General features: G+C 31.6%; 2 protein-coding genes across 2 annotated transcripts in view; both read left to right on the top strand.

Annotated features, from left to right (window-relative positions):
* The window catches only part of LOC127729829 (neuronal calcium sensor 1-like), a 41,216-nt gene extending 29,039 nt beyond the window's left edge, over positions 1-12,177 (top strand). The window contains exons 5-8 of the mRNA XM_052237756.1: positions 211-289; positions 1,715-1,803; positions 7,811-7,888; positions 9,346-12,177. Coding sequence (XP_052093716.1) covers positions 211-289; positions 1,715-1,803; positions 7,811-7,888; positions 9,346-9,453 — 354 coding nt within the window. The 3' untranslated portion in view covers positions 9,454-12,177. The remainder of the gene's footprint in view (positions 1-210; positions 290-1,714; positions 1,804-7,810; positions 7,889-9,345) is intronic.
* A 2,526-nt stretch (positions 12,178-14,703) lies between these two features.
* LOC127729806 (uncharacterized) lies at positions 14,704-20,762 on the top strand. Its single transcript, XM_052237714.1, has 2 exons — positions 14,704-14,837; positions 18,566-20,762. The coding sequence occupies exon 2, from the start codon at positions 18,588-18,590 to the stop codon at positions 20,445-20,447; it is 1,860 nt and encodes a 619-aa protein (XP_052093674.1). The 5' UTR covers positions 14,704-14,837; positions 18,566-18,587; the 3' UTR covers positions 20,448-20,762.
* Positions 20,763-22,731: the final 1,969 nt, after the last annotated feature.

Below are 22,731 nucleotides of genomic sequence, written 5' to 3'. Positions count from 1 at the left end.
TACCAGACGGCAGATTTGGCCTTGCAAGTTTAAATAAAGGAATGCTTGACCTATCATTGTGACTGTCGTATTTAGTAAAATAGATGCTTAAAACAAATTTTCAGCTCTGAACAAAAGGCTTGATGTGTTTTTACTCATTTTCCAGACAGCCAAAAGTGGTTTTGTTTTACATTTACCTATTATTTGACCAATCTGATTGCATTTTTTTAGGACGGTTTTATAGAATTTGGAGAATTTTTACAAGCTTTATCCGTGACCTCTAGAGGAAGTGTACAAGAAAAGTTACAATGTAAGTGAACACACGTTTTTTTTTCATTTATTATCATGATTATTGGTTATACAATTCACTGTTGCAGAATCTAAATGCATTCTTGGTATTATTTTAAAAAGAGTACACTAAAACGGCACAAACAATGGAAATTCAACCAATGACGAGACCTTATTTTCATAAACAATGGAAATTCAACCAATGACGTGACCTTATTTTAATAAACAATGGAAATTCAACCAATGACGTGACCTTATTTTCACAAACAATGAAACTACCCATAGTCCTTTAGATTATAAAACGGCGAATTGTTGAAAGGAAATCAGAAATTGTTGCACCAAATAAATCCATGTTTGACTTTCTGGATTACGTCATCAGTGTTCATTGTGTTCACGTGACAGTTAAACATTTTACTGTCCTCTTGCATAATAACCAATTTTAAACACCATTAATCAACAAATTCTCTTTCATTCAAATCACTTAGAACATAGTTGGTATATATCTTCTTGATGTGTATGCATTAACACCTTTTAACATAGAAAGTAGCTTTCAACAATATACACATTCTTCAAATAGTTAAGCTAACCTTTTATATTTCGTTAATAATAATGTTGCAATGGTTAACCACAGGATGTTATGCACATTAAAAGATACATATATCTTATAAATACCCGTCCTTCATTTAAGTTAATTTTCATGTAAACATTGTTTAACTTGACGCTCTTTATCTTTCAATTAATCCTAGCAATGTTATGCAATAATTGTTGTATAACGTCAGCATTGTTTAATTTTACATGTTCTACAGTTCTGTAATGGTGATCTGAAATAGTTTTTTTACACTTTTCATGAAATAGAAAAACACTTGATTTAAACAAAAATAGAAAGTGTTGTATTAGAACAATCTTAACTTTATAAAAAAAAGTCAATAAAGTATCAGTTATATAAATATTTGTATTGGTATGTTGGATTTTTACCTTTCTGATACAAGTCAGAAACTTTACGATGCCTCGATTCTTATGAGTCGGTTTTTATACATCCTTGGTTTTCAAATATTCGACTTTGAGCGTTACCAATGAAGGGAAATCCAAAAAATAATGGGGACTTCGTATTTTGCTTAATTTAATTAGGGGAACACGGACAATGCCATATTTACAAATGGTTTGGCGTGCCATATTCAAATATCTTTATTACTCAGAGAATAAGTTGCAGTTAAATCTTCAAAGAAACTTGTAAGCATAATGCACTTGTTCATCTTATATTTTATTTTTATGTCAATGATTTTAATGTATGCCAAATTTTAACATAGACGTAGAAAAACATTAAAAATTATTAAATTATTATTATTATAAACTAGTATATATTGAGTTTGAGGTCTTCCATGGACAACTCACATTTAAATATTTGAAATGAAAATATTTTTTTGGAAATCTTGAATTTTTATTCCAGGGGCTTTCAAGTTATATGACCTTGACAGTGATGGCTATATAACACGAGTAGAATTGTTAGATATAGTAGATGCCATTTATAAAATGGTGGTATGTATATTTTACACAAATAATGCAAAACAATTAGGTATTAGCTACACGCATTTGTACAAGTGTATTTTCCAAATCATCTCCCCTTGCATGCATCCTTTCTACTTTCACTTCTTTCCTTTTCTCCTAGGCTTGCAACATGTATTGTTCTCACGGAAGTCTTTTCCAAATATGTTTGCCTTTTCCTCCATTCTTCTGATTTTTATATTTAATTTTGCAGTGCCCAAATCTTCAGTTTTAAAGCATACGGATTTGCAAACGTTAGTTCTTGCTTGTTCCCATTTGTGTGTTGTTTTAAAGAATTTGATGGCAGGTATCTCCTTTAATACTGTTGATTTTTCCGTCTACCAGATTAATACAAACATATCACATGATTTCCATGCGGAAAACACGTGTTTCTAGAATAAGCTTCATCAGCTACGCTGAAGACCAAAAATGTGGAAAGACGAAAATAAAAATGTAGGAGAGCACAAATGAATGAAGAACCTAAAACTAAAAGCCAAAACTGTCTAAGGCGTAAGTTGCATGTTTGAGTTGAAAGCTTTGTACAATTACAAAATATTTTGAAATTGGAACTTAAAGAAAAAGTATCATTTGAATCAACACTTGCGATATTTGATAAAAATGCCATGTTTGTTTTGTTCTTATGCATTTTCAATAAATAAATGCGTTTTTATACGACCGTTTACGGGGTGTATTATGGTATAACGTTTCCGTCTGTCCGTCCGTCCATCCGTCCGTCGTCAACATGTCGGACAATAACTCAAAAACGCTTTAACCAGTTTTTATATAACTTTGGTGAATTGTTTATATCTATTGACGTGAGCTCCCTTTCGTTTTTTATAAATTTTTAGATTTTACGTTTTCGAGTTGTGGGGTTTTATTCATTAAAAAAGGGGGATTTTCCAGTTTTTGGACAATAACTCAAAAACATTTTCACCAATTTGCAAGAAACTTTGGTGAATTGTTTGTATCTATTGACATGAGCTCCCTTTCAATTTTTATAGATTTTAGATTTTATGTTTCAGAGTTATGGGGTTTTATTCATTAAAAAAGGGTGGATTTTCCAGTTTTCGGACAATAACTCAAAAATGCTTTCAGCAGTATTCATGAAACTTTTGTGAATTGTTTATATCTATTGACGTAAGCTCCCTTCCGATTTTTATAAATTTTAGATTTTACGTTTCCGAGTTATTGGGTTTTATTCATTAAAAAAAGGAGGATTTTTCCAGTTTTCAGACAATATCTTTAAAGTGCTTTGAGTAGTTTTCATGAAACTTTGGTGACTGGTTTATATCTATTAAGATAACCTTCCTTTAGTTTTTCATAAATTTCTGATATGACATTGAGAAGTTATTGGACTTTATTCTGTAAAAACGCGACGGGGGTATCATGCGCTCATGACGCAACAGCTTATTAATCATTATATCGGAATGTATAGATGATATTGATAGTGTCCGTCCGTTCGTCTGTCCCTTAGCTTCCAATAAAGGAATAGTTTGACATTTTGTCTTGAACTTTATAATGTTGAGTGGTTACCGTGTAAGCGATTTTCATATCTGCCGGACAGTCACGTTCTGGTTTCGCTGCGTGCAGCTACTTTCATGTTCATATAATTAGATATATTTGAAGTTCCCTTTGCATTCATATTCAATAACCAAAGATAATATTAGATAAATCAGTATTCCCTTGAAATACAAATTTGGGAATAGATTCTATATATTACGACATTTCTTTCGGGGTTCAGAGTTATTTACTTATTCTCATGTAACCGTTTTTTTTACGTTCGTTCATTGTATTGGTCTTTTTAAAAAAGAAAATAAAAGCTAAATTTTCTTGCATTTTGCGCGAAAAAATATTTACTGTGGATTTTCGTGGATACCGATTTGAATGGATATTTGATTTCGTTGTATTGCCGAATTCTACAGACAAGGCTTTAGAAAATGTGCATTTCGTTGAACATGGAAATTTGTGGTTGACCTAAACTGACGAAATGCACGCATATTGGTATATAACGATTAATAATGAAGTATTATACAATGCTATAACTGAAAGTAATAGGTTTTTCCGCATTGCACACGACAATTGGAATAAGACTCGAACACACATTACCATGGGTAGTGATCACTGTAGAGCATCTACTTAGACAACTCGGCCAACGAGGCCTCTCTTGAACTCGAAGACAGTTCCCAATTAATTTGCACATTAGATGCAAATGACAAACGACACGTTAACATACAATTACAACTTTGGCAATGAAAATATTATGGATATTATAGACATAATTGATGTTACCTGTTTTACTGAAGTTTATGATGAAAGATGCCATCAATTGTCTTTAAAACTGGCTTGATATGATATAACAAAACTCATCATATGATAAATAAGATGAAGTGATAGTAAGAACACAATTATACTAGCCAAAAGAAGAAACGAAACACATTACTGCATTTTACATATTTTCTTGAAACTTTATATTCGTGTGTGGGTTTGGTCTTAAATTTCGTCTATTTGGCAAACACATCTACAAAATTCAAAATTAAATTTCTCAAAAGTTTGAGATAGCACTAACTAAACTCCTCAATTTTAGCTTTTATCAGACTTTTTTTTTATATTTCTTGAAAATTAAGATGAATAATTAGACATTGTTGTATGGAGACTCTTTAATGGATAAAAGGTAAAATAATAAAAATACCGAACTCCAAGGAAATTCAAACAGAGAGTCCCTTATCAAATGGCAAAATCAAAAACTCAAACACATCAAACGAATGGAAAACAAATGTCATATTCATAACCCGCGTCTAGTGTAGTTGGAATGAAATTCACAGCCAATCATATTAAGATTCGCCAACAACACCAAAACTTCAATCTTTAACTAAATACAATCACTGACGAACTTGAATTGGGACTGGTACATTCGCATGTGTTAAAGGAGTATTCAGCCTACCGCCTTTTGTAATCTCCATCAAAAAAGGTCGAGAGAAGAACTATAATTTAATTAGAGAAAACAGTAGTTTACAGATATTCAAATCTTATAAATATATTGTGAAGATACAAATCAAGGTAAGAACCAAAAGGAACGAGACCAGATGCGATTAAATATTAAATATCATTCTAGAAAATAAAAAACCACTATTATATGTATAACTCACGTATTCTTGGAAAATGGTAATATATTCTGCATCTGTTAATCAATGTACCCCTTTAATCAGTTCTTAAACCCACTTTTGTTAAAATGGCTTATTTTTTAAAATCTTAAAATGTGCATTAGATGTAATCAGTACAAACACACATAAAATTACTTTCAATTTATACAAATTTAACCACAATATGAATAGATTTTCAACTTTGAATTTTTTTAATCGCATACGTGATATCATAAATATTTTGGAGAACAAAAACATGCGTTGCACATGTTAATTTACATTGCAATGATATTTACAACGGAAATACAACTATTAAAAAATAAAGATATATTTTTATGAGGAAAAATATGAAAAGGTCAATACTTAGATTTTGATTTCTGATAACACAAGGAAAGTTTTGATTTTAGTAGCCCTGGTAGTATGTCTGTGAATGTGAATGCTATTTTTCAAGAATTTAGTTTTTGCAAGTAGCAATCAACATATGCCTTCTGTATATTAAGATATTCATATGTATCGTGTTCGTGACTTCATTGAGGCAATTTTATGTTGGTTTGACTTAACTATATAAAGAGATTACCCAATGGAGGAAAAGGTACTTGACATTCAAATAGTTTTGCTATCACAAGAAAAAAATATTGTAGGCTTAAAAGTTTTACAACAAATATTACCCACTTCATTCACAATAACACTCATAAAGATCCCAGATGAAATATCCAGACATTTGGTAACTGTGTCATTGAATTTACACCTACAAAACTTCGCGAGTATGGCCATGGTTCTTGAAATGAATGAGATAAAACGGTGCAAAACTATAAATCTTTGCGCATTCTATTTGTAGAACTTATTTCTTTCTTTTAATAGTTTTTTTCTCCGTTGGCATATTTAATATGCACGACTTTTCACACAAAAACAATAGTTTGGTGAGGAATTTTAATCGACACTCTCCTTGCAAAGTTCTCCCTGAGCAACAGTTATTAAGTTAATTGTGGTTTTTTTTATATTTGCTATACTTATGCATTTTCTTCGTCAAATTATTTTGTGTTTAAATGATAATCTGAATGCAGTATTTTAAAATACAAAGAAATAATCAAATAAATCGGAAGACAATTGATACAAAAATATAGAAAAAGTGTTCACGTTTAAGTTTAATGAATTCCTTTGAATAAAAAAAAACAAAGGAACAAGAAAAAAAAGATCAAAATATCCAAATGCCGGGTTGCGAAGAATGTTTATTAAAAAATGAGGAATAGTCTTTACTGAACATTTAAATATATGGAAATAAAACTTAAAATGTATAAACGGTAACATATATGTAAACAACTCCATAATGGATGGTGCACAACTTCAATAAGTTTGCAAACTTTTTGTGAAGTTGCAAAGATCTAGGTTTAAAGCGAAAATTGTTGCCCCTTTTTAAAATTTTAAAAGTCTGGAAAAAAGGGAAATCCTTAACCAATTCCTTAATAGCGGATGCACATGTACAACATATTTGCAATCATTCTGTGAAGTTTCAACGATCAAGGTTGATAACTGTAGGAGAAATGTTTTACACAAAATTTGTAACTTTTGTCGAAAAAATAACCAAGTTTCCAAGTCTTGTCAAATGGGGAAAAATTTCTCAAAAAATTCCATAATAGCAGGTGCACAACTTCAACATCTGTGCAATCTTTCTATGAAGTTTCTATAGTGGGAGTTGATTACACAAATTATGTATCAACTTTTCTCGAATTCCGTTCGTCCGACCATCTGCACGACATCACCATACTATAAACCAATTTTGGACATCCTACCTTCCGGCCAAAAGCAAAAAAAATCTCACAATTCTAAAATTTTAGGACATTTCATCAAACTAATTGCGTGTGCTTTTTTCAAATATTTATATTCTATAATATTTACCATTTGGCCTGCAAATGGGTTTTGATTTCCTTTTCAACGAAAAGTTGCTTATGTTTTGTTTGTTTTAGCTGTTATTAATACACATCACATTAAACATGATTATGTTCCACCTAGGAGTTTTAATATAATCACAAATGTTTTTAGTTTTGCCTCATTCTCACACTTTTAGTTTACCTTTATAAAAACTGCCTTTATCTGGATACTATATTTTGTTAAACATTGGACTTTTAACAAGCTTTCAGTAGCTACAAGTACTATTGGCTCGGTTGTTTATGTCTGTTATCTTTTGTTATTTGTTTTTGTGCCTACAACTGATTTAATGAGTCATCCCTTTGCAACTGGGATTTACCTGTTTTTCTTAATTTATGTTGTTAAACTATACTGTCCCAGGTTAGGGGTTAAACACTCACAAACATGTTTAACCCAGCTGCATTCTTTAAATGACTGTCCCAATCGCTGTTTGTCACATTTTCAAATCGATTTTGTTTTCATTTTTTATATAACATTGCCTAAAAAATAGCCTTTTGGCATTTTTGTACAACAATATTAAAGACACCCAAATAGGTCGTTATTAGTTTGCAGAATGAGCATCAGAAACATTTTTTTAATATTTCTTTCAAATTTATTACTAAGAACAAACTAATAGAAACAATAAATAGTGAAAGAACTTTCACAAAATTGGATCTCACCATCCATTTTCTCATCACTCAATACACATGTTAATAACGCCTACAGATACTTTGATACTTTTTTGCTGTACAACTGCCAATTGTTGAAGACTGTGCAGTGACCAGTGAAAATGTTATCGCAGCCAATTGCGTTTGATTAATTTAGTGTTTATAGTTAAAGGATTGTAAATACTTATGACTTCACATGAAAAGGGTGAAAGTTAATTTAAAAGTCAAGAGAAATTATGTACATCAAGATATCTTATTAATATTTGTCTGAATTTTGTTTGTTTACAGGGTAACATGGTAAAGTTACCAGAGGAAGAAAATACCCCAGAGAAAAGAGTCAATAAAATTTTTGACATCATGGATAAGGTAAGGTAATCATTGATGCCTGAGGTCAGATCATATTTAATATTTAATTTATGTACTGTAAAAAAGACTGAAATGCCTGTAGAAATCGAACATCCAGAGGACAGTTGTAGACCTTTAGATAATCAGTTTAACCTTTTATTACAATGTACGTGTAAGCATGTTTTGCCTCAAGTGCAAGACAAGGTAATGGTAACAGGCAACCCATGGCACACAATATTCATTAACGAATTTGAAAAACAATGTTGCAATGCTTGTGCTAGATTCAATGAATCCAAATCTAACACATATCAACATTTAAATAAACAATACTGAAACTAAAAGCGGGGCTGACTTGAACTAAAATATAAACTAAACAGAAGTCGAAATGAAAGCGGGTACTCCGTAATGTTCAGCATATCCACATGCCAAATCCGTCTTAAATGTTAAGTTATGTATAAACTTATCATAGATATAGCTTCTAATTAACAAAAGTCTGGTAAGGAATAAACTCATCATAGATGTAGTTAATAATTAACAAAGTCTGGTAAGGAATAAACTCATCATAGATGTAGTTAATAACTAACAAAGTCTGGTAAGTAATAAAATCTTTATAGATAAAGTTACTGATTAACAAAGTCTGGTAAGGAATAAACTCATCATAGATAAAGCTAATAATTAACAAAATCTGGTAAGGAATAAACTCATCATAGATGTAGTTAATAATTGACAAAGTCTGGTAAGTAATAAAATCTTTATAGAAAAAAGTTACTCATTAACAAAGTCTGGTAAGGAATAAACTCAACATAGATAAAGCTAATAATTAGCAAAGTCTGGTAAGGAATAAACTCATCATAGATAAAGCCAATAATTAACAAAGCCTGGTAAGGAATAAACTTATCATAGATAAAGCTAATAATTAACAAAGTCTGGTAAGGAATAAACTTATCATAGATATGGCTACTAATCAACAAAGTTTGGTAAGGAATAAACTCATCATGGATACCAGGCTTAAAAGTTTGTAATCCAGCCGCACTTTTCTCAAAAGACACACCCGTGGTGTTCGAATAAAAAAAGTCAAAAAGTCAAAAAGGCCAAATAAAGTACGAAGTTGAAGAGCATCGAGGACCCAAAATTTCGAAATTTTTTGCCAACAGCTAATATAATCTACATCTGGGGTTGAAAATCCTTAGTATTTCGAAAAATCCAAAGAAATGGTATTATTAAGAATAATATATAGGATACATTCATCTGTTACTGGTCGCCAATCTTAAAACTTATATGAAGTGATACCATTTGATTTCTTTCACAAATATACACTACTCACTGGATTGGTTGTTTGTTTTGCGTCCAGTGGAAAATGTTCATGCATATTTGAGATAATGCACTAATCGAACAAAGAACTTAAATAACGAAAGTAAAACTGTCATTGAACGATTTTTAAATTATATATATCTTATTTACCTTTCCTTTATTTTCAGAATAAAGACGATAAACTATCATTTGAGGAGTTCATAGAAGGATCTAAAAAAGATCCAACAATAATCCAAGCACTGACTCTTTACGACACTCAAAATAGCTCAAGCTAGGGGAGACAAATCCCTAAATATCACAATCTCTGAATGAGGACCATCTATATGTCTTCCAAAACCATGACGATAGATACATTGTAACACATTTGGGATGTATGTGAATGAGGTCAAACCCGATATCTGAGTTACCATGGAAACAGAACCCTTTTAAAGTGGATGACCAAAGAAACGATGTCTGTACATAGACAGCGTTACTTAAACCTGACTGTTTCCCGATCAAATTTTTTAACAACAGTTTTTTAATGTTTATATCTTGTTGATATTACCTGTATAGAATATACCATGTACCGACACATTATTAGGCAGATGTGATAAAATAAATAGAAGCTTATACAAACTGATACCAGTTTACAAATTATACCTTCTTAAGTAATTTGTAGTATATATAGGGGGTTAAACTTTTTAAAACACCTGACAAGTCATCCAGGCCAATCATTTGGATGCAAATAGTACCATGTTCCTGCTCTGTAAAAGCTTTGTTATTGATAAAATGAGGATTGCAATATTCCCGATCTATAATAATCTTTGTTATCCGATATATTTCAGCAGAATATATAAAAAACATATCTTCCGAAAGAGCATGCAGACATTTTGAAAGGACAAGGTCAATTGCAAATAATAACATAATTTTTTGACGTAGTTGGAGTTGTTGATTCAAGAGAATGACTTCAACATGAACTATACTGCTGTGATATAGCTCAAATGTAAATCTAACATTTTATATGCTTAAATGTTATTAAGTTTATTTATTGTTTTAAAAAAACTGATGTGATCAACTTTCATCCTATTCAAAACTTGGTTATATACTGATGATTTAAACCATCCTATTAGTTGATATATTTTCTTTCTTTCTTTTAAATAATGTTTAAATGATTTATATCGCATTTGTACTGTATAGGTTAGCATTTGCCAACAGGGATGTGTAACATACATAATCATTTACCTGATATTTTTTTTTGAAAATTAAAACATACAAAATAAACGTTTATAATCAAATTGTAAATAAACAAAATTAATCCTGAATGTTTAATCAAGACTTAGTAATAGCTTCAATGATAAGGGGGTAAATAAAAAAATAAGATGCTTAATATTCTAACTCCGCTTTGTAGTGTTCGTTTTGCCCTTCAAGTTGTTCGTTCTATTGTTCGTCGGTTCATTCTCTGTATCCGCATCGCCACTTTAACCAAAGAAAGATTAAATCAATACTAGAACTCGTAAAGAATCTTTTAGTATCTTATGGCGAGTGCAAATTAATGTTTAGTCCTATTGAGTTTTATACAGCAAAATATGGACTGTGCCAATATATCCGATAGGGGAAAACATCTTGTATCCGGACCTCCTAAAACAATGGCCTTATTTCAGTGAAACTTTCATAGTATTTTTTTACCTTATTTCGTTATCCATCTCTTTCTTTCAGTTTGACAAATTTGTGATTTTTAAACGGCAAAACATGGAACTAAGTGAATTTTAAACAGATGGATATATGTAGTTATTTTTATGTAAAACAATAAATGATATTAGAAAGTGAGTGATTGACAAGTCATTTAAATATTGTTTAAAAGTTCTTAGTGAATATCATTTACTTTTGGAAAAAAATATGGTTTCTGTTGACTATGTTTTATTTTCATACGAATAGTTATACAATATAACGTTTATTATTTTTTTAATTTTAATTTTGAAGTGAAGTATGTATCCCTTGTTTCGCATATAATTTTGCTCCGGTAACCATATTAGAACTTACAGAAAATCATTATAAATTACATTTATATGTTTTTCTAATCAAACAACTTTAAAGGTCGATTTATAAATAGCTGCTTTAAATTAAAAAAATCAAGAATTGTAAATACTCACTTTTATAAATCATGATTGAATGTGGATGTTTATATACGTTAGTTTGAGATCTTGTATACATGTACGTAATGGGGTTTGTCACTTGCTTCAGTCTCTTTCCTGTCTGAGAGGTTACACATAGTCTACCAAATTAAGGCGTCCTTAGAAGGGACAAATATTGAACTCTTCTTATATATCGGACATATGATGCGTTTGTAACGGGCGATGTTTTAGTTGAGAATCTTCTGGTGAAAGGGAGATAACCGAAATTCAACTCTTAGTTACATGCAGTATTAGTATGTTAGACGAATCCGAAACTTTAGATTTGTATAACTAATGTAGTTTTGTGAATGTCGGACACTTATAAGAATCGTCCGGACTTGCAACATAAAAAATAATTTGCTAAATAATCTGACTTATTTCACACAATTTTACATTTAATGTATTTGTTATGTTAGGTTATTGGTAAATAAGATTTCTTTCTGGTAAATGTACATGTAAACAGAAAATAATATAATCTGCTCCATCGCTCATTAGAAATGCATTATACAACCGATACTTATTTTATGTGCTTACTTAAATTAATAGTTAGGTATGCATTATGTATAAGTAAAGTCGGACGTATTATGTGAAGTAACAGGTTAATTAATATATACCTTAGGTGACGTAATTGAACATTAATTTTGTCAATCATTTTATTACAATGCTCATTTTCTCGATGTTATGTATTTGTTTATTTATCTTACACCAGTTTGTTTCCCAGAATTTAGAAAATGATTATGCAAGATGTATTTTATTTATATAATTGTTGACATTTTTCACATATTTTTAATATATTACTTATGTTGTTCATGGCGTGTTTCCTCACTCAAATACAATTTTTGAAATCCGTGTCTTTTTATTGTTATTTATGGTGTTTTTATTCACGAATATGACGCAATATTAAACAGGAATCGGGAATAACTAAATCCCTAGGGTAAACACACTGCAACACAATTATCTACATAATGTAGATATTTTTTTGAAATTGATGCTGACATCAACAAAAGTCATGAGCATGAATAGACGCGAATAAATGAAAACGTATATAGCAAATAAAAAAACCCCGATTGTACCAGAAAAAGGAGCTATTTTTGTTTTGAGCCTCCGAGAAGAGTCAATGAAAGCCTTCAAAACTAGTGTGAACAGATTCTATTCAAGTGCGCTCAATCATATGCGGGTTGCGACTAGAATTAAACAACAAAACAATTGTATATTTTTTCCTAAAGTAAACGATTTCTGCACTCTAAATTACAGTCCCTCATTCTAAAGAGAAACATCGTCTACATCTTTCTTTAAACAGTATTTCTTCTACATGAATGGTAAACGCAGTAACCATTAACTATATGTTTCTCTAGATAGAAATACAATCTACTTTTAAGAACAACATTGGAAGTCGAAGTAGAAATAATTCTTACGCTGAAATGTTTGATCGACAACATACCTGTTGAATTAGGCAGATTAATATGCAAGCAGAGAGTCTGTATTCCAACGGTTACAACATATAATTGTGCGCCCCTGATAGAGGACGAGTTTTAATCTCCTATGAACCAGAATTTATACTAAACCTTCTCTCAGATAATAAGAGAACACCTAACAAAATCTTTCGATTTCATATTCATATATATTGGTAATGACCTTCACTAAAATCGATGCATACATCTCACTGATCTCTGTACATCTGAAATTAATAAAACGATAAAGACATGAAAGTCTGCTTTCTTATCTAAACATTTTCTTCAAATTAATGATGATGGACATTAGTAAACTAAGATCTATGATTTCAGTTTTCCTTCATCAACTTTTTATACTTGAGTAAATTCGTATCATCTGCGTCAGCCGTTGGTGTGTACAAACTGAAACGATAAGTCAGAACCTGTTCTCATTGTGGCGTCTTTGCTGAAAGAAGTTTCTCTGAACTCAAATGCTACTCCAGCAAGGGTATAAGGGATACCAACTGAAATTATTACTTAAAATTACATTCAACGGGCGACGTTATAAATTGGCTGCGCGTTATAGTGTCTCAACTTCTCAAATAACTACGAACATTATAAATCTGTCATATATGTCACATATATAAAAATAAGGAGATGTGGTATGATTGCCAATGAGACAACTATCCACCAAAGTTGAAAAGAAGTGGATGTAAGCAATTGTAGGCAACTATACGGCTTTCAACAATCAGATAAAACCCATACCGTATAGTTGGCTATAAAAGGCCCCCACAATGAAAAATATAAAACAATTCAATTAAGAAAACTAACGGCCTAATTTATAACAAAACGCGTTACGAAAAACAAGTATGACAGACATGAACCAACGACAACCACTTAACTACAGGATCCTGACTTGGAACAGGAACATAAAGAATGTGACTTGGTTAAACATGTTTGTGAGCGCTCAGCCCTCCCCAAACCTGGGACAGTGGTGTTACAGTACAACTTAAGAACAAAGTATAAAAATCCATGTCTACTCTTTCAATCAATCATTATTATCGGGTTTTGTCATGTTCCTTCTTGTGATACTTAGGGAGCTACCATTTGATTTTTATAGGGAAGGGGGCTAGGATGAAAATTTTTGTCCTGCATTTTTTTTAAGTTGTAATCTCTGTCCTGCCTATTTATTTTTCACTCTATTTGGTCCTGCCTTTTTTTTTATTAGTTTATCCTGACTTTTTTTACAAAAATTGTCATCCTGCCTTTTTTTTGGCAAAGTTGCTCATCCTGCCTCTTTTTTACTCCAAACTCCTGTCCTGTTTTTTTTTAAATTTCATCCTAGCCCCCCCCCCCCCCCCATAAAAATCAAATGGTAGCTCCCTTAGAACTGAATTTGACAGTGTGACAGTTGATGCATACATGGCAGAATACTGATCTTGTGTACGCAACTGACCTTATTCCAATTCATGTTCATGTCATTCTATTTATTTTCGCTACCATCTTGTTTTATATCTGGTAACTTATCTTATATTATACCACTGAATCTTAGATTTGTAAGGGAGCTGCCATTTGATTTTTATGGTGGGGGGCTACTAGGATGAAAAATTTTGTCCTCCATTTCTTTTTAGTTGTAATCTCTGCCTTTTTATTTTTCACTCAATTCGGTCCTGCCTTTTTTTTTTTTTTAGTTTATCCTGCCTTTTTTTTACTCAAAACTCCTGTCCTGCCTATTTTTTTCAAATTTCATCCTAGCCCCCCCCCCTCCCCCCCCATAAAAATCAAATGGTAGCTCACTAATCCAGTTCAAAAACCAGTATTTCCTCATATACAAAAGAAATTTAACACAGATATCTAAAAATAGAATGTTTATTGTTTGTTTACATTTGATAATGAGATATGATTTATGCAAGTTCATTGTTTAAATACTAGTTTTATAGCCTTTCATGAAACCGCCACTTGTACAATGTTGTTTAAAATAAACAGAATTGAACGAGGAAGTAAAAATAATTGGGAATTTACAGGTGTCTGAGGCAAAAAGAAAGTAAACATGGATTTTGAGCTGGTTATTTGATGCAGGTAAAATATAGGTGGAAGATACAAAAGAGATACCAATATAAAAACTAAGAAAATGAGGTATGATTGCCAATAAGACAACTATCCACCAAAGTTCAAATGAAGTGGATGTAAGTAATTAAAGGCAACCGTACGGCCCATAAGTCGCGGATGACGAACTGACAACGCCATGTCAAAAAACGAAAAACGACCAAAAGACAAACATCAGTATACAAATACAACATTGAAAACTAAAGACCGAGCAACACGAACCCAACCAAAAACCGGTGGTGATCTTAAGTGCTCTGGAAGGGTTAGCTGATCCTGTTCCACATGTGACACCTGTCGTGTTTCTGTTATAAAATACGTTGATATATGTACTTTATATAAAGTGATAAGGCATCACACAAAAGCGGACTGGTGACCGACTCTGATCTAACCATAACTTTTATTTGCAAGAAATATTCATTTATGCAAGTCACTGTTCCTACTGTTTACTCATTCAAGTAAATGATACAAAAGTATTCTAACATCAACAGTTCAGATTTGTTATTGTATATTCGATGAGAATCACTCTTTTTATGCAAAGCGTTTGTTTGTGTTCTTGAGCGTTTCACACATACACACACACACACACACACAAATCGCTCCACTCGAATTGACATAACCTGAAACGAGGTGAAAGGTGAGACGAATGACGGTCTTTATTTCACAAATTCTCGCGTCACCATGACTCAACTACATTATGTTCCAAAATATTATAATTCTTACAAAATTGTGTCAATGTAAATAACGTGCCTTCAAAACATTTCTAAAAATATTCATAGTTCATTTATTTCATTGTTGTTTTCCTATTTGCAAATGTTTGACTTGAGAATTAAGAAATTAACTTAAATGATAAGCACATTTTAATTTCTCATTCTTACTAGTAGCATCATTCTGAGAGAGTAAAGAGGCAAAACCATAAAATTTAAGGACATATAACTAATACCTTTATCATTATAGCAGATTTTCACGTCATTCACATACAATTTTAAAGGATAAGATAAGATATTTTTTATCCAATAAAAGGGCCCATGAAGAGAAAGTAATTTATTACAATGATTTAGATAATTGACACAATAATTTTAATAATCATATATAAATATGAATATAATCATCTCAATTCAAAGATCTTAAACCACAGCCAGATCAGAGCCATACACATATTAGTAAAAAAACATAACAATTATAGTTAATATTAACAGGCAAATATTCTCAATGGGTTATATATAAACATATCTGTACTATATTGATAGTTTTCTGAGTTCAAAACATTTATTAATATAAATTGCAATAATGTTCAATCCCTCTAGGTTTTCTTGAATAAAAAGCCAATTAAACTTGGCACGTGTGTTTAACATTTCGAAATTTTTACAACTTATCAAAATTTTATCGTAACTATAACTCTTTTCTCAAGACATTGACAAATAAAATGTTCTTCGTCTTCAACTTTATCCATTGTGCATTTTTTACATAATCGTTGTGATTTATCTATTATAGTTTTTTGCTAATCTATCCGTCTCTATTTTAGGGTGTGTACACTTATTCTGATCTTGCACAGTGCTTGTCTATCTTGAAATTCTTTTAATTCCAGATATTTTTCTGTACCAAAAAATGTTTGATTGAAAAATAAGTCAAGAGTTTACCTTACTCTGATTTAACAGTATTTTCTCTAAAATCTCTCCAATAATTAAGAAAACTTTTTATTACAAATATATGCATCATATAATAAACCATCCTTTGTGTTCTCTAACCTATGAACATATTTTAGCATTGCCAATGAAATATATAGGAAATCTTTCTGTTAACCCCAAGAATATATTTCATAAATTTTGTGTGTGATTTTTCAGATATGTCTTTTGAAAAAAAAACTTTTCTAAAATGTAATCGTTCTTCTTCTTACATGCAACTGAAGTGGTTGAAAACATTTCCCATATTTCACTGCCATACATTAAAATAGCTTTAATTGTATGGTCATAAAGGTGCATTACATTTGAGACACTAGGATTTGATGATGCTAGGCATTGTTGTAATCCAAAACCAGCTTTTATAGATTTCTTGTATAGCTCATCTTTACACTGTGTTAATTTACCACTAGATACAAAAGTAATTCCTAGGTACTTATAACACTTTACACTTTCAAGTTGTTTGCGCATTTAAATACAATGGACAATCAACATGTTTTCCTGGATTGTTAAAAATTTAAACTTTTGTTTTATTAAGGTTTAAATTTAAACACCATTTTGAGCAATATAATTGTAACCTATCCATTCTCTCTTGTAAACCCTCTCGTGTTTCAGATAAAATAACAATGTCATCTGCATACATAAGACTATCAATTCTGTTGTCGTTTAGATCAACAGAGTCAGTACATAATGAAAATGTTTCTAGCAGATCATTTATAAACAACTTAAAAATATTGGGCATCGCCCTGTCTTACTTCTATAAAAGTTCTAAAAATAGGGGTTAATTCATTTCTAATTTTTACGCATAGTTTATTTTTACTATACATGTCTTTGATAATAGAATAAAATTTGCCTGTTATATTTAGTTTTAAAAGTTTATATTTTATGCCTGCATGTTTAACAGTGTCAAATGCTTTTTTAATGTCTACAAAGCAAGCAAATAGTTTTACACTTTTTTTTTATTAATATATTTATCGGTCAGAGTTTTTAAAACAAATATATGGTCAGAAGTTCTTGATTTTTTACAAAACCCAATTTGGGATTTACTTATTATATTTTTTTTCTTGTGAAAACTTTTCTAATCTTCAATTTAAAATAGAATTGAATCATTTGCCAATGCATGAGTTAATTGCAATACCACGGTAATTTTCTGGTTTGCTTGGGTTACCGCTTTTTGAAATTGGTGACAAATATGCGGACGTCCACTGTGTAAGATATTGACCTGAAGACAGCAATAGACTGAAGAGTCTTTGACTGTAGCAGAGGATTTAATACAGAGGAACCTGCTTTCAACATTTCAGCAGGAATTTCATCCAGTCCACATGCTTTTTCACTTTTAAATTTAGATATTGAATCAGAAATTTCTTTTACTGGAATTCTGTAATTCATAGAAACTTTATTTTTTTTCCATATTTGCTACTAGAGCATTTATCTCATTTAAAGATGATGTATCTTACAAGTATTATTTTTTTTTAACTGTGGAACCTCAATTAATACTTATGCGTTGTAACTACATATTATAACAGATATTAAAGGTCAATTAGATATTTGAGAGGACAAACTTCTTTTTTATTTTCAAAAATATATAGCGCGGACTTTTGTTTCTCTCTCTCTCTCTCTCAATAATAACTTAATTATAACATTTTATACATGGTTGAATTCATTATTATTATTATTTTATACTTGTCTCTTGTTGAAGACAGTATATTGATATCTAAACGTTAACTGGTTTTGCGTGTCGTTGGGTTGCTGCCTCATTTACCTTTACCTCCTTTTTTCGTATGTATCAAAGGTTAAAATCTGAATAGGATGCTTCATATGGTCAACATAGAAAAAGCGCCAAGGAATACGGTTATTACCAGAGTATATGCCGCTTGGCTTTTGCCTCCATCTTTGTCGAACTTTAAAAATGAATGGCAAATAATAGTAGCACAATTATCGCTTCAGATATTATCACGAGGTGTACTTTCTTTTGGTAATCTTTAATAGCATTCTTTTTTAACTGTTTAAATTATTTATATTTAGAACTAACTGACATGAGGATAATATGGGAAACATTACATCAACAAATAACACCAAAAACAGCACCACCTCTAACCAACACAATAAACCTATGGAGGAGAACGAACAGTGCATTAACAGTGACGTCATAATTTCAAATTCTACCTCCGAAAATGAAGAGCAAACAAAGGTCGATGCTGCAAGACTACCTGTTGTCGATAATAACAATTTGAATAAAGACGATTTGGAATCAGAAGGTCAGAGTGAAAAACGAACCTCACAAAGAAACGAAGACGAAGTTTTTAAAACTTGCAGTTTAGAAGAAGAACAACAAAACTGCCATGATGAAACACTAGTATTGCTAACCGGAGAAATCATTGAAACATCAGTTACAGAAGTACAAGCATATGATCAACCAACAGACCAAAGAACTATTTTGCGAGAAGAGAAAAAAACAAGTAATTTTGGAGAGGACCAAAATGAACAAGAGTTAGAACAGATAAAACAAACTACCCAAAATGAAAACCGGAAAGTTACTGATAACGAAAGCCCAATAAGTTACCAAAATAAACAATTGTCCCTGGACGTTTATCGACAATGCCCGATATGCTTTGAGAGCGCCTACAAATGTCCGAAATTGCTCCCATGTGGACATACATTTTGTCTTCCGTGTTTGAAAGATCACGTCAGAAACAAAATTTCCGATGAGTCCGTCATTTGTCCAATGTGTCGCTCGAATATACACATTCCTGGCGATGGAGTAAAAGGATTTCAGGAAAATTATTTCGTGAGGGCTGAAAATGTATTAACCTGTGATGTGTGTCGCGAAAACGCGAGTGAATGGCTCTGTGGTGAGTGCGATAAACGTATGTGTGTAATTTGCCGAAAGAGTCACAAGTGTAAAAAATCTGCTTCAAAAGGACCAAGAAATTTGTTTTCGTTGAGCACGTTTAGTGATAGTAGTGATACTGATTCTGATTCATCTTCGCATTCTGTAAGGTCAGATGCGTCTTTACCTTGGTCTTTCACACGACCGAATGCACCATGGACAAAAATTCTTCTTACCGAGCATGCGCATTTTAAATTAGAGGAAGATACTTGTTGCAATGGTATTCTCCCCGTTTCAACAACCGAAGCTTGGTTATTCAAAACAAATGAGGAATTGGAAACCTGTTCTTTTGGATTATATAATATCAACGGAGACATGTTAAGAAATGTTGATATACAGCCATCAGCGTTAGGATTTGCTGTTGAGCAAACACATACAATCCTGGTTTCATTTGCCCAAGAAACTGTCGTTCGTCGTTTCGCAGGAAGCGAACCAAATATTATAATTCCCCCAAGTATATTTCATCCTATAGGTATCGCAATTTTTCCGGATGATTCAGTTGTTATAGCAGGTTTTGAAAAGGATAATGTCGCAGATGTTGTACTTGGTTGTGTAAAATGTTTTATGCCAGCCGGGGAGGAACTGTGGAACTTCAATACGGGGTATGACATCGTACCAATGCGAGTTTGCGTACTGGGGAATGATCTAATCTGCCTATGTTTTTCGGAAAATCATTTTGTTGATGTTCGCTTGAAAGATGGTAACGTAGTCGGAAAATATTATGGCAACGATTCCGATGACGACGAATCATTTACGCCTGTTGATTTATGTATTGGATCTTATAGTAACAGACAAGTTGTCTTGGTAACAGATAGTTATTCAGACACCATTCACATGATTTCATACGCAGCGGAATTCGTTGGACTTCTTCTTAGATCCCCAGTATCAGGGTCGTCAGGTTTAGGGGAACCAGGGGCTATAGGGTCTGATTCAGATGGGAAGCTTTGGGTTGGGCAGAGGGAAAGTAATGAAATTTCTATATATAATGTTTGTAAATATTCAAATGTAATGCAGTAATAAGAATAGTAGAAGTTAACATAATTAAAATAATTAAACACGCATGTCGCTCAGTGTCGTTAATTTAAAAAAAATGTTGTTTTTTGGAGGGGGTAATAGATAATGTACATGATTAAAAATAAGACATACTATTGAAAAAGGTTTTGACAATGCACAACATTTTGAAAGTAAAGAAAAAGAGATATAGAAGTATTATTGAATGGTCTTTTGAATAAATTAAACATAAGATCCCCCCGGGTTTTGGTGGGGTTTGTGTTGCTCAGTCTTTGGTTTTCTATGTTTGTGTTTTGTAATATAAACTGGTGTTTGAATTTTGATCGTTTTCAGTTTTTTTTTGCCATGGCATTGTCAGTTTGTTTTCGACTCGTGAGTTTGAATGTCCCTTCCGTCTTTTACAGGGCTGCACAAGATATACTTAAGAATAATTTTCGACTGATGTCAGAAATAAAGTTTCATACATTGATTTTCAGTTTTCTTTTAAAGAAAATAGAACATGTTCCTATAATCAGCAAACAATTACTCTGTTACTAAAATAGAACATCTGATTAAAATCAATGAAAAATTTGAGTATAAAATAATGATGAATGATGTAAAGAGGGGTTTAGCTGCCAACCTTTTTGAAAATGATGCATCATACCAATGTATGATCTCCTTTAGTAACTGACCCAACCCCGACAAAAAAGTGTCCTCATCGTTACAAAAGAAGAAAATCCAACACGAAAAATTCAGAAAATTATTCTTGAAAATCATATATAGAAAAATGCTTATTACCATAATTGCTATCAACATAACTGTCACCGTTTAAAAAAGTATTTTACCAAATGTATTCGTGAATTAATTTTTTCGGCCGATAACCACAATAAGGAGAAACAAATTTTACGGGTCTTTCGGTTCTTTATTTCATCATTTATCGATGTAAGCTACGAAAAATATGAACTTCAAATAACAATAATCATAATTGTTATATAGTTCTCTAGGTAGTTTATAACATTTTCTCTAAAAAGGCATACTCATGATACTCAATTGAGAAAAAGAGTACAGGGAAAATGTTTAATGTCAATGGCCCACAATCTATTTCACACTACGACCATTTAAAAAAAAAGTATTTTTTAGATAAATTCTGGGATTTGAAATTAAAGATTTGATGATTTTAAGACAAATTTAAGAACGGCCGATTTTATTTGCTTTCTAAGTACAAATGATAAATTTTTACCTATTTTGACAGAATTAAACCAGTAATAATTCAGAAATGAGATGAATGAGTTATTTTTTTCTCAATTTTCAGTGGTTATAGTTCAACGAGCCAATTTGTATGCAAAATTTATCCAAAATTTGTGACATACATGTATCCCATTTACTGTACCTTTATCTTAAGCCGCCACATTCGTTTAAGAGAATGGTAAATGTTCTGTTAACTGCTCCAATCGGATAAAGAACATATGAGAACTCGAATTCAATTGTTTCAATACAAAATATTCTAGAAATGGAGCCTTTCTGCAAAGTATTAAAGTTAGAATATGTCAATTGAAATTGTGTCATGTGGGTAATTTTTTTATCCTTTTAATGTATAATAGAAATAGACCAAGGCAATTGCAGACAATAAAGAATTTGTAGGCTGCTATCAAAACTTGAACAAAAATGATGTTCAGTAATACACAAACTTGAGATAAGTACCGATTTTTTATAATATGTTTACACTTTGTAAGGATAGTAGTACAGTGTCTATCTTAAGCATACACCTACATAGATAAGTTATCTCTAATAACTAACGGTTATCATTTACATTTACTGTTATGAAACAATCCGGATTCTGACTCGGAATAACACGACGGGTGTCTTTTGTTGAGCAGGTATTACCGACCCTTCCGGAGTACCCCTAGTTCCACCCTTGGTTGTTGATAGGGTTTGTGAATCTCAATCTGTGTTTTTTTATGGTGTTGTATGGACTGTTGTTATTCCTTTCGGTCATTTTTATTTTGTAACTTTCTTCGACTGATGAATAATGATCGTCTGTTTCGTATTCTTTTACCTTTTAGGGATCTGATCCTCATCTATGTAATGTGAAAACATTATGTATGAAGATGAATGAAAAGAGATGTGGGTGCTTACTTCACCGAGAAAGCAATCAGAAAACACAATAAAATCAGAAATAACAAACAGAGGGCAACAATAATCGGTCTTCAACAATGCACAATGTATATATAGTATATCTTTAGCATTAAAAAGTGTTAAATCGAGTCAAGAAAAGGAGTTTGAAAAATTTATAAGAGACTATCAAAGATCT

Source organism: Mytilus californianus, unplaced genomic scaffold (assembly GCF_021869535.1).
Source record: "Mytilus californianus isolate M0D057914Y unplaced genomic scaffold, xbMytCali1.0.p SCAF_2, whole genome shotgun sequence".
Taxonomy (NCBI): Eukaryota; Metazoa; Mollusca; class Bivalvia; order Mytilida; family Mytilidae; genus Mytilus; species Mytilus californianus.
The sequence above is the reverse complement of the archived record's forward strand: the minus strand, read 5'-3'. Positions and strand labels throughout refer to the sequence as shown.

Excerpts from the sequence above, each read along its gene's own strand:
- LOC127729806 (XM_052237714.1), top strand. The coding sequence starts at position 18,588 with ATGGGAAACATTACATCAACAAATAACACCAAAAACAGCACCACCTCT.